General features: G+C 40.0%; 1 protein-coding gene across 1 annotated transcript in view; it reads right to left on the bottom strand.

Moving 5' to 3' along the window:
• The window catches only part of DGKK (diacylglycerol kinase kappa), a 173,709-nt gene that overhangs the window by 105,493 nt on the left and 50,262 nt on the right, over positions 1–17,954 (bottom strand). The window contains exons 2-4 of the mRNA XM_068963214.1: positions 15,492–15,602; positions 9,270–9,350; positions 7,209–7,313 (exon numbers count right to left, since the gene is read on the bottom strand). Coding sequence (XP_068819315.1) covers positions 7,209–7,313; positions 9,270–9,350; positions 15,492–15,602 — 297 coding nt within the window. The remainder of the gene's footprint in view (positions 1–7,208; positions 7,314–9,269; positions 9,351–15,491; positions 15,603–17,954) is intronic.

The raw sequence follows: 17,954 nt of genomic DNA on the forward strand, positions 1-17,954 counted from the left end.
CCCCCTCTCCTCCAATAATTACTAAGAGCTACTTTGTGTCATCTACAAAGCTAGGAACTAGAGATGTAGAGATGCATGATCCATAGTTTTTGCCCTCAAGGAGCTCAGGGTCTACTGTAGGAGACAACTTCCTAAATGGATCCTTCCAGTATAGAGTTACAAGTGAGCTCTCCTATAATGTTCAAGATTCTACAGGACAAATGGAAGAAATGAAGAACTCTGAGTAGAATACTGAATTTCACGGTACAGTTGCCTACATAATATAAACATATATAAAATGGACATTGTTTTGGTTCAGCAGTAGAGGAAATGGGATGTATATTCCTTATGTGCATCTTATTGTATAAGGAAACTTTGATGCATACAACCCTGAGTGAGTATGTGTTGTATGCTGAATTATGTCCCTTGCCAAAATATGTTCAAATACCTAGTATCTGTGAATGTGATCTTATTTGAAAATAAGATATTTATAGATGCAATCAATTTAAGATGTGGTCATAATGGATTGGGGTTCCCTGGCGGCTCAGACGGTAAAGAATCTGCCCACAATGCAGGAGACCTAGGTTTGATCTCTGGGTCAGGAAGATTCCCTGGAGAAGGGAATGACAATGCACTCCAGTATTCTTGCCTGGAGAATTCCGTGGACAGAGGAGCCTGGCGAGCTACAGTCCATGGGGTCACAAAGAGTTGGACATGACTGAGCAACTCATACACACATACACACACACAATGGGTTAGAGTAGGTCTTAAACCAGTGACTACTGTCCTTACAAGAAGAGGGAAATTCAGACACAGTTACAGGAGAGAACCGCAAGTGCTGACAGAGGATGAGATTGGAATGATGTGTCTACAAGTGAAGAAATGCCAAGGAATGCCTATAATCATTAGAAGTTAAGAAGAGGTAAAGAAAGATTCTCTTCTAGAGGCTTCAGGAGAGCATGGCCCTGCCAATACACTGATTTTGGAATTCTAAACTCCAGAACTGTGACAGATTTTCTTAATTCACAGATTTGTGGATTTGTTGTAGCAGTCCAAGTTTTTATAGTCCAACCCCAACAAGAAGTTTGGGGTCCAACTGTTAGTGACAAAAAGTTTGGGGTCCAACTCTTAGTGACAAGAAGTTTGGGGTCCAACTCTTTGTGACCCCATGAACTGTAGCCCACCAGGTTACTCTGTCCATGGGCTTGCTCAGGTAAGAATACTGGAGTGGGTTGCTGTTTCCTTCTCCTGGAGATTGAGTTTATTTTAGATGCCACATGCAAATTAGGACATACAGTGCTGTCTTTCTGTGTCTGGCTTATTTAATTTAGCATGATGTCTTCCAGGTTCATCCATGTTATTACAACTGGCAAGATTTGCTTCTTTTTAAAGGCTGAACAATATTCCATTGTACTTGTATATAAAAATATTACACTTTTAACCCATTAATCCACTGAGGGGCATTTAGGTTACATCCATATCTTGGTTACTGTGAATAATGCTGAAAGAAACATGAGAGTGATGATACATAATCAAAATCCTGATTTCATGTCCTATAGATATATATACCCAGAAGTGGAATTGCTGGAGCATAAGGTAGTTATATTTTTAATACTTTGAGAAACTGCAATACTACTTTCTATAAGGCCTGTACCAATAATAATTTATTATTAATCTCTTTTTTCCACATTCCTCTCAGGACTTATTACCTCTTGTGTTATCTCTTTTTTTAAAATATTGAAATATAGTTGATTTACAATATTGTGTTAGATCCAGATACAGTAAAGTGATTTAATTATACATGCTGTTGTTGATGTTCAGTTGCTAAGTCCAGTCCAGCTCTTTGGGACTTCATGGACTGCAGCACACCAGGCTCATCTGTCTTCCACTATCTTCCAACTCAATGGTGATTCTATCTAACCATCTCATCCTCTGCCACCCCCATCTCCTCCTGACCTAAATCTTTTACAGCATCAGGGTCTTTTCCAACAAGTCATTTCTTCTCATCAGGCAGTCAAAATATTGGAGCTTCAGCATCCACAACAGTCCTTCTAGTGAATATTCATGGTTGATTTCCTTTAGGATTGACCAGTTTGATCTCCTTGCAGTCCAAGGGACTCTCAAGAGTCTTCTCCATCACCACAATTCAAAAGCATCAGTTTTTCAGTGCTCAGCCTTCTTTATGGTCAAGTTCTCACATCTGTACATGATTACTGGAAAAATCATAGCTCTATCAGACCTTTGTCAGCAAAATGATGTCTCTGCTTTTTATTTTTTATTTATTGCTTTTAATATGTTGTCTAGGTTTGTCATAGTTTTCCTTCCAAGGAGCAAGCGTCTTTTAATTTCATGGCTGCAATCACTATCCGCAGTGATTTTGGAGCCCAAGAAAAAAAAAATCTGTCACTGCTTCTACTTTTTCCCCTTCTGTTTGTCATGAAGTGATGGGCCCAGATGCCATGATCTTAGTTTTTTTGAATGTTGAGTTTTAAGCCAGTTTTTTTCACTCTCCTTTCACCCTTATCAAGAGGCTCTTTAGTTCCTTTTCACTTTCTGCCATTAGAATGGTATCTGCATATCTGAGGTTGTTGATATTTCTCCCAGTAATCATGATTACAGCTTGTGATTCGTCCAGTCCAGTATTTTGAATGATGTACTCTGCCTATAAGTTAAATAAGGAGGGTGACAATATACAGCCTTGTCACACTCCTTTCCCAATTTTGAACCACAAAGTTGTTCCATGTCCAGTTCTAACTGTTGCTTCTTGTCCTACATAGAGGTTTCTCATGAGGCAGCTAAGGTGGTCTGGTATTCCCATTTCTTTAAGCATTTTCCAGTCTGTTGTAATCCACACAAAAGCTTTCGTGTAGTCAATAAAGCAAAAGTAGATGTTTTTCTGAAATTTCCTTGCTTTTTCTATGATCCAGTGGATGTTGGCAATTTGATCTCTGGTTCCTTTGCCTTTTCTAAATCCAGCTTGTACATCTGGAAGTTCTCAGATCACATATTGTTGAAGCTTAACTTGAAGGATTTTGAGCATTAACTTGCTAGCATGTGAAATGAGCACAAGGGTATGGTAGTTTGAACATTCTTTGGCATTGCCTTTCTTTGGGGTTGTAATGAAAACTGACCTTTTCCAGTCCTGTGGCCGTAGCTGGGTTTTCCAAATTTGCTGACATATTGAGTATAGCACTTTAACAGCATCATTGTTTTTAGTATTATAAATAACTCAGCTAGAATTCATCATCTCCACTAGCTTTGTTAATACGAATACTTGCTAAGGCCCACTTGACTTCACACTCTAGGATATCTGGCTCTAAGTGAGTGACCACACCATCGTGGTTATCCGGTCATTAAGACCTTCTTTGTATAGCTTTGTGTATCCTTGCCACCTCTTTTTAATCTCCTCTGCTTCTTTTAGGTCCTAGCCTTTTCTGTCCTTTATTGTGCCCATCTTTTCACGAAATGTTCCCTTGGTGTCTCCAATTTTCTTGACAAGATCTCGTCTTTCCCATTCTATTGTTTTCTCTATTTCTTTGCATTGGTTACTTAAGAAATCCTTCTCATCTCTCCTTGCTATTCTCTGGAGTTCTACAATCATTTGGGTATATCTTACCCTTTCTCTCTTGACTTTCACTTCTCTTCTTTCCTTAGCTATTTGTAAAGCCTCCTCAGATAACCACTTTGCCTTCTTGCATTGCTTTTTCTTGGGGTTGGTGTTGGTCATTGCCTTCTGTACAATGTTACGAACCTGTCCACAGTTCTTTAGGGACTCTATCTACCAGATCTAATCCCTTGAATCTATTTGTCACCTCCACTGTATAATCATAAGGGGTTTGATTTAGGTCATACCTGAATGATCTAGTGGTTTTCCCTACTTTCTTCAATTTAGGCCTTAATTTTACAATAAGGAGCTCATGATCTCAGCCATATTCAGCTCCTTGTCTTGTTTTTGCTGACTGTATAGAGCTTCTCCATCTTCAGCTGCCAAGAATATAATCAATCTGAATCCTGTATGACCGTCTGGCTATGTCCATGTGTAGAGTTGTCCCTTGTTATTGAAAAAGGGTGTTTGCTATGACCAGTGTTTTCTCTTGACAAAACTCTGCTAGCCTTTGGCCTGCTTCATTTTGTGCTCCAAGGCCAAACTTCCCTGTTATTCTGGGTATCTCTTCACTTCCTACTTTTGCATTCCAATCCCCTATGATGAAAAGGACATTTTTTTTTTTGGTGCTACTTCTAGAAGGTGCTGTGCATCTTCATAAACGTGGTCAACTTCAGCCTTTTTGGCATGAGTGGTTGGGGCATAGACTTGTATTACTGTGATGTTGAATGGTTTACTTGGAAACAAGCTGAGATCATTTTGTCATTTTTGAGGTTGCACCCAAGTACTGCAGTTCAGTCTCTTTTGTTAACTATGAGGGCTACTCCAATTCTTCTAAGGGATTCTTGCCCACAGTAGTAGACATAATGGTTACCTGAATTAAATTCTCCCATTTCTGTCCATTTTAGTTCACTGATTCCTAAGATATCAATGTTCAGTGTTGCCCTCTCCTGCTTGACCATGTTTAATTTACCTTGATTCATGTATCTAATATTCCAGGTTCCTATGCAATATTGTTCTTTATAGCATCAGAGTTTACTTTCACCTCCAGACACATCCACAACTTAGCAATGTTTCCGCTTTGGCCCAGCCTCTTAATTCTTTCTGGAGCTAGTAGTAATTGCCCTCCTCTCTTCTCCAGTAGCATATCAGGCACCTTCTAACCAGGGGAGCTCATCTTCCAGTGTCATATCTTTTTGCCTTTTCATACTGTCCATGGAGTTCTCCAGAGATCAAATTGCCAACATCTGCTGGATCATAGATAAAGCAGAATTCCAGAAAACCATCTACTTCTGCTTCATTGACTATGCTAAAGCCTTTGACTGTGTGGATCACAACAAAATGTGGAAAATTCTTAAAGATAAGGGAATGCCAGACCACCTTACCAGCCTCCTGAGAAATCTGTATACAGGTCAAGAAGCAACAGTTAGAACCAGACATGGAACAATGGAGTGGTTCAAAATTGGGAAAGGTGTACATCAAAGCTATATATTGTCACCCTGCTTATTTAACTTATATGCAGAATACATCATGAGAAATGCCAGGCTGGATGCAACACAAGCTGGAATCAAGACTGCAGGGAGAACTATCAATAACCTCTAATATGCAGATGACACCATCCTTATGTCAGAAAGTGAAGAGGAACTAAAAAGCCTCCTGATGAAAGTGAAAGAGGAGAGTGAAAAAGCTGGTTTAAAACTCAACATTCAAATAATGAAGATCATGGCAGCTGGTCTCTGCACTTTATGGCAACTAGATGGGGGAACAATGGAAACAGTGACAGCCTTTATTTTCTTAGGCTCCAAAATCATGCAGATGGTGACTGAAGTCATGAAATTAAAAGACACTTGCTCCTTAGAAGAAAGCCATAACAAACCTAGACAGCATATTAAAAAAGCAGAGACATTACTTTTCTGATGAAGGTCTGTATAGTTAAAGCTATGGTTTCTCCAGTAGTCTTGTATGGATGTGAGATTTGGACCATAAAGAAGGCTGAATGCCAAAGAATTGATGCTATTGAGTTGTGGTTTTGAGAAGACTCTTGAGAGTCCCTTAGACTGCAAGGAGATCAAACCAGTTAATCCTAAACCAGTTAATCCTAAAGGAAATCAGTCCTGAATATTCGTTAGAAGGACTGATGCTGAAGCTGAAGCTCCAATACTTTGGCCACTTAATGCAAAGAACCGACTCATTAGAAAAGACCCTGATGCTGGGAAAGATTGAAGGCAGAAGGAGAAGGGGACGACAGAGGACGAGATGGTTGGATGGCATCACTGACTCAATGGACATGAGTTTGAGCAAGCTCCAGGAGATGGTGAAGGATAGGGAAGCCTGGCATGCTGCAGTCCATGGTGTTGCAGAGTCAGACACGACTGAGTGACTGAACAACATTACTACCTATTATTTTACACTGCTCCACCCCAAATATCTATAACAATCCTGTACCCTTTACTAGTTACTTAAGACATCAGGTTATATTTTTTAACTTTTATATGCATTTTTGCTAATAAGTAGAGAAAGAAAACCTGAATTCTTAAACAATAAAACATTAGCATTTTACTGGAGAACTTGACCACTTTCATATATAGGTTCTCTATACTTCTTTTTAATGGCTTTTATAAAGTTTGCTAGCTTATGATTATGGGATTATAGAATCCATTATCCCTCTTGAGTATCACAGGACCTATACATCTCCTATACATCAGTTTCTTTTTACATTTGAATTAATCTTCCCCATTATCTCTAAAACCTTCACAGCAGAACTTTGATTTAGGATGAATTATATATCACTCTGTTTCTAATCCTGGCCCCAAGATTACCCTCAGATTCATTTATTCATTCAAATAATATTTATTGAGCCTCTACTATGTGCCAGACACTGCTCTAAGTAAATAAATGACAAAAATCCCTCCCCTCTTGGAACTTACATAACTTCTAGTGCAGTAGGTTTGTAGAAGACTGAGCAGAGGGCATAGCCCAGAGTTTCAGTGGTAGCACCACTTGTTGCAGGGAGCAGTAGCCCAAGGCTTGGTATTGTTAAGGAGAAAAGGAACCCTGCCACACTTTGGGGAAGACTGTTCCTTACTCTTCCCTCTATATTTCCTTTGTTGTGAACAGTAAACAGAGAGGCAGAAGGGCATAATGGTTAGGGACATAGGCTTTGGATTCACATAGCCTGGGTCTAAATCTTGGCTTTGCAACTGAGTAGTTATTTTGTCTTGGTCTGGTTCCTTATCCTTGAGCCTCAGTTTCCTTAGTTGTTACTATAGTCACTTGGCAGACTCAAGTCAAGACTGCTGATTGCAGCTATGCTATTAATAACAAGAACATCTAAGTTAGCTTCTCACATACATCTTGAGTACCTCATCCACTGAGCAAACAGTGACATCTATATATAAAGTGGATGTGTACACAGGTATCTAAACCACATATTTACCAAGGTTTGAGTCTAAGTGAATTAATTCTATTTATAGACAGATTTCCTAATGATATACATTCAAAATTCCAGATCAGATGGTATCTGCTTCCATTTTATTATTTCCCTGTTTGAAAGGTAGCTTAGCTAATGCAGTCAATCAAGTGTTTACTCATGAGAGTTGAGCGGATTCTCTATTATTTACCCTACCTTACGAATTTCTCCCTGTTGCACGGTTTTTATGACGTTAATCCATTCTTCCATGTCTTTCCGATTGGGTGCAGCCAGCATAACTTTTCGTTGTGGTGTGATCACCTACAGAAAGTCACATTATTAGCTGATTCCCAACTCAAACTTTGCCCCCAAACATAGCATTTGAACTCTCTAAGATACTAGGCAGGTCTACCAAGCACAACCAAAGCCACTTCTTAAATATATGACAGCAGTTCCCAGAGCCACCCCAACTAATAACAGTAATAAACAACAATTTAAAGGCACTTACTATGTACTGGGCACTGTTCTATTGTACTTTATGTATCTTATTTATTTCAATCTTCATTACAAATCCATGAGCTAGGCAGTATTATTTTCCCTCACTTTATAGTCAGGATTTTTTTTCTGTGGCAAAGGGAGTTAAATAACTTGCTCAGGGCAAAAGAGTAGGTAAGAAACTAAGCCAGAATTTGAATCTCGATTCTTTGGCTCCAGCACACATGCTCTTAAACACTAGGCCAAGCACCCATCTGTTACTCAAATAAAGTTGCCTGAAAATCTTACTTGTTTACTTGCTGCTCTACCTACCTGAAATGGTAAAAGTGTTTCTTTTTCATTAGGGTGTGCCTATTTCTGTTTGAGGGGAGGGTGAGACTGGAGTGAGGAAACTAAAAATCCAGTTTCTTTGTTTCTTATGGTCAGGGAAAATCTGAGAATTTTACTATTCTCTCTCTTAATCCTGCTTGGTGCAAGAGCCTTGCAGAAACAATGAGAAAGCCATGTTGAGGGTCTAGCAGAGGTAGACCCTGCTCACTTCATCTTTTCCCAAAGGGCAGGAGGAGCATGGATAGCTATAGCATCAGTCATTGCTTCAGTGGCCCTACTTGTCTTCATTACCAGTGCCCACCACCCCAAGCCCAAATCTTGCAGCTAAAGCTCACCACCACAACAAACAATTTGTTCTTCTTGTGCATGTAGCACCACATGATTCTGTGATAATGGCAATAGGAACTAGTTGGAATTAGTAACAACAGTCACTCCTTTGATCTAAACCCATTCTTATGTGGGGTTGATGCATAGTGCCTCCATGTTTTAATTAGGCTAAGGGGAAACCTAGCCCTTGGAATTATTGTAGAATGGATACCCAAAATATTATCTTGTATGCGTATCACTCAAAAGTTAAGATTTTGGAACAGGGTCAACAGAACCCTCAGCTTTTTCCTGGGTCAGTATGATGCAACGAGAGAAGTGAGAGTAGGGTCTCCTTTCAACTGCTCTCCTTTCCAAGGAGAATAGACTGTGGACCAGCCATGGGAGCAGGGTATTGGGCCCATAGCTCTTTAGTCTGCTAAGTACCTTCTCCACCTGCCTGAAGAGGAACCCTGCTCTCCATAACCCACCACTGACACTGAGAAAAAAACATTTCTGTGAGGAGATGGGTAGGAGAATTCTTGGGCCAATGGACTTGTTATTTTTCAGTGAGATTTCTATTATGAATTTGCCTGAATGACCAAGTCTTATGACATTTTAGCAGTGACAAGCCCTTGAATACATCCCTGGAAAACCCTCTGCTTTCTTTGAGGTACTCTCATTAGTAATCTCAGCATAGAGTAACTTTCACTTTGGATTTAGGTTCTTATCTGTTTCATCAAAGGAGAAAATGTCATGTAGCTCAAATATCTTGATATAGTCTACAACATATTAGCAGTCTCTTGAAAGCCTCCCAGTGATATTCATTTAAATTACCTTCACTGGAAGGATTGATTTTTGAAATAGTCACCCCCATCCTGAAATCAGCTCTGCTTTTATATCAAACTGGTAATAGAGACCAGGGCAATCATGCTTTTTCCCCCCATCAGTGGGCTGATAGAAAATACTCACACGAATAATCTTTAGCACTCATTTGCAATGCTACTTTAAGTGCATTTCCAAACACACTTTGGGATTAAAGAAGACATGGGAAATTTGAATTCCAAACAGGCGACAGGTGGGTATGGAGACCCCTCTTCCCAGCTAGCTCTCACCCTTGCCCAATCAGGCAATCCTAATCTTACTTACGCAAAAACTGTGGCAAAGGTTTCTACAGCTGCTTTCTGCCAAGGCAACTTGAGACAAATCAATTGTTTCAAAGCGTGCAAACTGGAAAGGTATGAGAGGGAGAGGGAAAAGGAACCATCTGATTATTGAGGCAAAGGTACACTAAAAAGTAAACACACACACAGGCACACTAAAGGCATTTTTGGCAGTTATAACCCCATTATTTCTTTGGCTTGAGTGCTGGATTTATTTAGCATTATGATTTTGATTGATATATCATGTAACAAACAGAAAATTAACCAAACTAAACCCAAAACACAACTCTTCCCAAAACTTTTATATGGATTTATAGGAAAGCTTAGGTAGCTCAGGATTATTTAAAACTAAAGGTTTATGCTGGAGAATATAGTGGGATACTGCCTTCATGGATCACAGCCTTGTTGTGGTGAAGGGCCTTGCATAATTCAAGGAAGCTATGAGCCATGCCATGCAGAGCCACCCAAGATGGACAGGACATAGTGAAGAGTTCTGACAAAACGTGGTCCACTGGAGGAGGGCATGGCAACCCACTCCAGTCTTCTTGACTGGAAAACTTCATGAACAATATGAAAAGGCAAAAAGGTATGACACTGGAAAATGAGCCCCCAGCTTGAAAGATGTCCAATATGCTACTGGGGAAGAGTTCAGGGAAATTACTAATAGCTCCAGAAAGAATGAGGCTTCTCTGGTGGCCTAGGGGTAAAGAATCTGCCTGCAATGCAGGAGCCGCAGGAGATGCAGATTTGATCCCTGGCTCAGGAAGATCCTCTGGAGGAGGGCATGGCAACCCACTCCAGTGTTCTTGCCTGGAGAAGAATCCCATGGACGGAGGAGCCTGGCAGGCTACAGTACCTAGGGTTGCAAAGAGTCGGACACAACTGAAGTGACTTAGCATGTACTCAGGCCAGAAAGAATGAACTGGCTCAGTAAGAACCTAACAGAAGCAGAAGAGATTGAGAAGAGGTGGCAAGAATACAGGGAAAAACCATACAGAAAAGGTCTTAATGACCCAGATAACCATGAGGGTGTGGTCAATCTCGTAGAGCCAGACATTCTGGAGTGTGAAGTCAAGTGGGCCTTCAATTCAGTCACTCAGTCATGTCTGAATTTTTGTGACCCCATGGACTGCAGCATGTCAGGCCTCCCTGTCCATCACCATCTCCTGGACTTTACTCAAACTCATGTCCATTGAGTCAGTGATGCCATCCAGCCATCTCGTCCTCTGTCGTCCCCTTCTCCTTCTGCCTTCAATCTTTCCCAGCATCAGGATCTTTTCAAATGAGTCAGTTCTTAGCATCAGGTGGTCAAAGTATTTGAGTTTCAGCTTCAGCATCAGTCCTTCCAATGAATATTCAGGACTGATTTCCTTTAGGATGGACTGGTTCTATCTCCTTGCTGTACAAGGGACTTTCAAGAGTCTTCATTAACACCACAGTTCAAAAGCATCAATTCCTCAGTGCTCGGCTTTCTTCATAGTCCAACTCTCACATCCATACACTACTACTGGAAAATCCATAGCCTTGACTAGATGGACCTTTGCAGGCAAAGTAATGTCTCTGCTTTTTAATAAGCTGTCTAGTTTGGTCATAACTTTCCTTCTGAGGAGCAAGCGTCTTTTAATTTCATGGCTGCAATCACCATCTGCAGTGATTGTGGAATCACCAATATAAAGTCTGTCACTCTTTCCACTGTTTCCCCATCTATTTGCTGTGAAGTGATGGGACCAGATGCCATGATCTTTGTTTTCTGAATGTTGAGTTTTAAGCCAACTTTTCCACTCTCCTCTTTCACTTTCATCAAGAGGCTCTTTAGTTCTTCACTTTCTGCCATAAGGGTAGTGTCATCTGCATATCTGACGTTATTGATATTTCTTCCAGGAATCTTAATTCCAGCTTGTGCTTCATCCAGTCCAGCATTTCTCATGATGTACTCTGTATATAAGTTAAATAAGCAGGGTGACAATATACAGCCTTGCTGTATTCCTTTACTGATTTGGAACCAGTCTGTTGTTCCAGGTTCAGTTCTAACTGTTGCTTCCTGACCTGCATACAGATTTCTCAGGAGGCAGTTCAGGTGGTCTGGTATTCCCATGTCTTGAAGAATTTTCCACAGTTTGTTGTGATCCACACAGTCAAAGGCTTTGGCCTAGTGTTTTTCTGGAACTCGCTTGCTTTTTCAATGATCCAACAGATGTTGACAATTTGATCTCTGGTTCCTCTGCCTATTCCAAATCCAGCTTTAACATCTGGAAATTCATGGTTCATGTTGAATCAGGTTGAAGCCTGGCTTGGAGAATTTTGATCATAACTTTGCTAGCGTGTGAGATGAGTGCAATTGTATAGTAGTTTGAGCATTCTCTGGCATTGCCTTTCTTTGGGATTGGAATGAAAACTGACCTTTTCCAGTCTGTGGACCCTGCTGAGTTTTCCAAAATTGCTTGCATATTGAGTGCAGCACTTTCACAGCATCATCTTTAGGGATTTGAAATCAGATTGATTATATTCTTTGCAGCCAAAGATGGAGAAGCTCTATATAGTTAGCAAAAACAAGACCAGGAGCTGACTGTGGCTCAGGTCATGAACTCCTTATTGCAAAATTCAGACTTAAACTGAAGAGAGTAGGGAAAACCACTAGACCACTCAGGTTTGACCTAAATCAAATCCCTTATGACTATACAGTGGAAGTGAAAAATGGATTGAAGGGATTAGATCTGATACACAGAATGCCTGAAGAATTATGGACGGAGGTTCATGACATTGTACAGGAGGCACTGATCAAGACCATCCCCAAGAAAAAGAAATGCAAAAAGGCAAAATGGTTGTTGAGAAGGCCTTACAAAAAGCTATGAAAAGAAGAGAAGTGAAAGGCAAAGGAGATAAGGAAAAATATCCATCTGAATGCAGAGTTCCAAAGAATAGCAAGGAGAGATAAGAAAGCCTTCCTCAGTGATCAGTGCAAATAAATAGAGGAAAACAATAGAATGGGAAAAACTGGAGATCTGGTGAAAAAAATTAGAGATATCAAGGGAACATTTCATGCAAAGATGAGCACAATAAAGGACAGAAATAGTACGGACCTAACAGAAGCAGAAAATATTAAGAACAGGTGGCAAGAATACACAGAAGAACTATACAAAAAAGATCTTCATGACCCAGAAAACCACGATAGTGTGATCACTCACTTAGAGCCAGACATCCTGGAATGTGAAGTCAAGTGGGCCTTGGAAAGCATCACTATTAAAACAAAGCTAGTGGACGTGATGGAAGTCCAGCTGAGCTATTTCAAATCCTAAAAGATAATGCTGTTAAAGTGCTGCACTCAATATATCAGCAAATTGGAAAACTCAGCAGTGTCCACAGGACTGAAAAAGGTCAGTTTTCATTTCAATCTCAAAGAAGGGCAATGACAAAAAATGTTCAAACTACTGTATAATTGCATTCATTTCACATGCTAGTAAGGTTATGCTCAAAATTCTTCAAGCTCGGCTTCAGCAATACAAGAACTGAGAACTTCCAGGTGTACCAGCTGGGTTTAGAAAAAGCAGAGGAACCAGAGATCATATTGCCAATATTTGTTGGATCATAGAGAAAGCAAGGAAACTCCAGGAAAACACCTACTTCTGCTTCATTGATTATGCTAAAGCCTTTTACTGTGTGGATCACAACAAACTGTGGAAAATTCTTAAAGAGACGTGGGTACCAGACCACCTTACCTGTCTCCTGAGAAACTTGTATGCAAGTGGAGAAGCAACAGCTAGAACCAGATATGGAACAATGGACTGGTTCAAATTTGGAAAGGAGTCTGAGAAGGCTGTATATTGTCACCCTGCTTATTTAACTTATAGGCAGAGTGCATCATGAGAAATGCCAGGCTGGATGAAGCTCAAGCTGGAATCAAGACTGTCAGGACAAATACCAACAACCTCAGATATGCAAATGATATCATTCTAATGGCATAAAGTAAAGAGAAGCTAAAGAGCCTCTTGATGAGGGTGAAAGAGGAGAGGGAAAAAGCTGGCTTGAAACTCAACATTCAAAGACCAGAAACTATAAAACTCCTAGAGAAGAACATAGGCAAAACACTCTCCGACATAAATCACAGCAGGATCCTCTATAATCCACCTCCCAGAATACTGGAAATAAAAGTAAAAATAAACAAATGGGATCTAATTAAAATTAAAAGCTTCTGCACAACAAAGGAAACTATAAGCAAGGTGAAAAGACAGCCTTCGGAATGGGAGAAAATAATAGCAAATGAAGCAACTGACAAACAACTAATCTCAAAAATATACAAGCAACTTATGCAGCTCAACTCCAGAAAAATAAACGACCCAATCAAAAAATGGGCCAAAGAACTAAACAGACATTTCTCCAGAGAAGCCATACAGATGGCTAACAAACACATGAAAAGATGCTCAACATCACTCATTATCAGAGAAATGCAAATCAAGACCACAATGAGGTACCATTTCACACCAGTCAGAATGGCTGCAATCCAAAAGTCTACAAGCAATAAATGCTGGAGAGGGTGTGGAGAAAAAGGAACCCTCTTACACTGTTGGTGGGAATGCAAACTAGTACAGCCACTATGGAGAACAGTGTGGAGATTCCTTAAAAAACCACAAATAGAACTGCCTTATGACCCAGCAATCCCACTGCTGGGCATACACACTGAGGAAACCAGAATTGAAAGAGACACGTGTACCCCAGTGTTCATCGCAGCACTGTTTATAATAGCCAGGACATGGAAGCAACCTAGATGTCCATCAGCAGATGAATGGATAAGGAAGCTGTGGTACATATACACAATGGAGTATTACTCAGCTGTTAAAAAGAATACATTTGAATCAGTTCTAATGAGGTGGATGAAACTGGAGCCGATTATACAGAGTGAAGTAAGCCAGAAAGAAAAACTCCAATATAGTATACTAACACATATATACGGAATTTAGAAAGATGGTAATGATAACCCTGTATGTGAGACAGCAAGAGACACAGATGTATAGAACGGACTTTTGGACTCTGAGGGAGAGGGAGAGGGTGGGATGATTTGGGAGAATGGCACTGAAACATGTATACTATCATGTAAGAAACGAATCGCCAGTCTATGTTCGATACAGGATACAGGATGCTTGGGGCTGGTGCACTGGGATGACCCAGAGAGACGATATGGGGAGGGTGATGGGAGGGGGGTTCAGGGTTGGGAACTCATGTACACCTGTGGTGGATTCATGTCAATGTATGGCAAAACCAATACAGTATTGTAAAGTAAAAAAATAAAATAAGAAAAAAGAAACTCAACATTCAAAAAAAAAGTAAGATCATGGCCTCTGGTCCCATCACTTCATGGTAAATAGAAGGTGAAAAAGTGCAGGTAGTGACAGATTTTATTTCCTTGGGCTCCAAAATCATTTGGACAGTGATTGCAACCATGAAACTAAAAGATGCTTGCTCCTTGAAAGGAAACCTGTGACAAACCTAGATAACATATTAAAAAGCAGAGACATCACTTTGCCTGCAAAGGTCTGTCTAGTCAAAACTATATTTTTTCAAGTAGTCATGTATGGATGTGAGAGTTGGACCATAAAGAAGGCTGAGCACTGAAGAACTGATGCTTTTGAAATGTGGTGTTGGAGAAGACTCCTGAGAGTCCCTTGGACTGCAAGGAGATTGAACCAGTTGATCCTAAAGGAAATTAACCTTGAATATTCATTGGAAGGACTGATGTTGAAGCTGAAGCACCAATACTTTTGCTACCTGATGTAAAAATTGGAAAAGACCCTGATGCTTGGAAAGATTCCAGGCAAAAGGAGACAGGGCAGCAGAGGATGAGATGATTAGATAGCATCACTGACTCAGTAGACATGAATTTGAGCAAACTCCTGGAGGTAGTGAAGGACAGGGTAGCCTGGAGTGCTGCAGTTCATGGGGTTGCAAAGAGTCTGGGACAATTTAGGGACCGAACAGCAACAACATAATGGGATATGGTCTAGCTAGGGACATAGTGGAGCAGATTGGGATTATCCACCTTAATTCTCGCTAACATGTCTTTACTTCTTGGTTTACCTTTCAAATTATTTCCTGGTACCTACCTACTAACACAATTGACACATATTGTGTCAATTGACACAACTGACAAGTATACGTATATATATATGTATGTATATATATATGTGTGTGTATGTATATATATGTATTGTCTTACCGCAGGATGGTGTGCAAAGCAGAGCCTTTGTCCTCGAACCAGAAAATATCTAAGCTTCCATCTCTTGAATGAGTTACAGTTCTTTAGCAGAGGTCCTTCCTTCAGTATTTTCTGAAAGATAGAAGCATAGCTTTGAGTAATTAGGTCAATTTGCAAGACCATATCACTTGTCCTCTCATTTGAGAAGTTCAGATATCTAGAAGGCCCTGTCACATATCTGAGAAATGGCCTAAGGGCCAGGCAAGAATACAGAGTTTCTTAGAGTTTCTTAGTTAGTTTATTCAGAAAAAGCATTGGTTACCCTTGGATAACACATTCCAAATCATATAGGCTCTAAGTTTCTTAGGACACATGGCCCAACAACCATGGAAAACATTTTCATTTGTGGTAGGAAGAGGGGATGAGAGACAGAACACATAAATATAAGAGCTACATTCCTAGGGAAGAACAAATGGTTGGGGGAGAGGCTGAGTTCAGTAAGGGCAGATATTTTGGAAATCTTCAGGTTGCAGGGCTAGGCAGGGCTTTCATATCTGCTATTTTAGAGTGTTCTTTTTAGAATAATAAGTTGGATCATATCCCTTCCTGCTCACAAGCCTCCAATAGCTTCCCAGCAGTTTTAGAACCAAATCCCAAGTCTTTATCATAGCCTTCAAGGGATTCATGATCTGGTGAGAGCAAAAAGTGCATGAAAAAGAACTACCATCTGATTACTTTATTTACATATCTCATAGTTTTACCAACTGATTTTTCTGTTACTTGTTGAACAGATTGATTCTAATCAAGCATAGAGTCTGCTTACCATGTTACCGTTGGGGAGGCTTTCCCCAGTGTAACCTTATAAGATACAAGTCAACATGCAAGACTACCATCTGGAAGTACTCACATCCACCAAGCTGCAAATAAACCTATGCTGAATGGATGAAGAGACAGACTTAAGTCATAAAATCAAAGCTCTACCATGAATTCCATCCATCATCTAAATTAGAATTCACCATTTGGCAGTTGTGGAAGTGTTTGCTTGGCCCACCTAGTGTTTTTCAGTTCTTAATTAATTGATAATATTTAAAAAGCAGAAAATTTCAAATAAAAATCCAAGTTTCTATTAAAAAATCTGAACATCTGATAACAGGGGACCTACATTTTCACATGGCAACAGTCTGCTGGAACAGAGTAGCAGCTGCTCCCTTTAGATGGGGCACCCGATTCCAGTGGTATTTAAGTTTGGGACCCCACTTAAACAATCATTTGCTACTCCCGCTCTCCCAAATATACCCACATCTGTTATACTGTCTGTTCAATTCTTTAACCAATAAGTTAGTACTAATGGGCAGAGTCTTTGTATGTCAATTGAAAAGTCAGTTCGTAGCAATCAAAGTTTACCTGAATCATCTTGATAACTTATGGGAGTTTCCAAGTTATTGCACCACCCTTGGGATGTTTACAAAAGAATGGTGCCAAGGAGTCAAGACAAAGAGATAAAAAAAAGATCTTGTGGGAATGTGGCATGGAGAGTGACAAATTACATTTCAATTGTTGAAACTGAGTCATCAATGAGAAAACAACTCTGTGTAAGCACTGTGATTCCATCACTCTTTCTCTGGTCGGATGGCCTATGGAATATATTCTCAATGATGGCATTTGGTATTCTCTATCCCAATCTTTTCAACTTTATGCCATATATTGTTCCACACTAAGTCTTCATGATACCTAGACAGTCATATTTACTTCTCTCTGCCAAAGACTGAAGTTCAAAATTTTAAGTGCTCCAACTTCGTACAACTGAAGCCACATCCATTATTTCTTCCCCTTTCCCAAGCTATTCTACTTCGTCAATTGCTAAATTCTTCCATTGTTCTTATTTTACCATGTATGGTATCCTTTGTAATAGTTTATTTACAGTTTTTGACTGGATATTTCCCCCATTCCATTTTAAGTTTAAAACATCTCTTAATTTCAACTGCTTTTTCTTACCTCTGCTGCCATACCCAGGTTCCTTCTCTTCCTGTTGCTTTCGGGATTAGGATGATGGGGTGAGGTGGCAATGATGAAATGAGGAGGGGGATTTGCTTCTCTAGAAGACTCCCAGAACCCTGGACCCTCTGGTTCCCTCAGAAAATTGCCACACCCTATGATCTGACATACTAAAACAAGTAGAATTCGGCCTCTTCTCCCGAGCTACTTCCTTCTATCAACCTGTAGTAATGATCACTGTTTAATTTCCCTTCCTGGTACTTAAGAAATGTTCCCTTTTCTTCCCTTACTTGTGCCTTACTAATTAATCATGTTATCCACCTAGGCAAACAGAAAACCAGTTAATTAATTAGTTAATTAATCCATTAATCTGGAGACACAGCAAATCATCAAAATGTTCAGTTCTCATTTCATGAACTCAGCATTTGTCATGGTCAAGAAAAGAAAAGAAAGAAAATGACAGGTGATTTGGTTAACTAAGAACTGTTT

The sequence above is a fragment of the Capricornis sumatraensis genome, chromosome X (genome assembly GCF_032405125.1).
Source record: "Capricornis sumatraensis isolate serow.1 chromosome X, serow.2, whole genome shotgun sequence".
NCBI classification, from domain to species: Eukaryota; Metazoa; Chordata; class Mammalia; order Artiodactyla; family Bovidae; genus Capricornis; species Capricornis sumatraensis.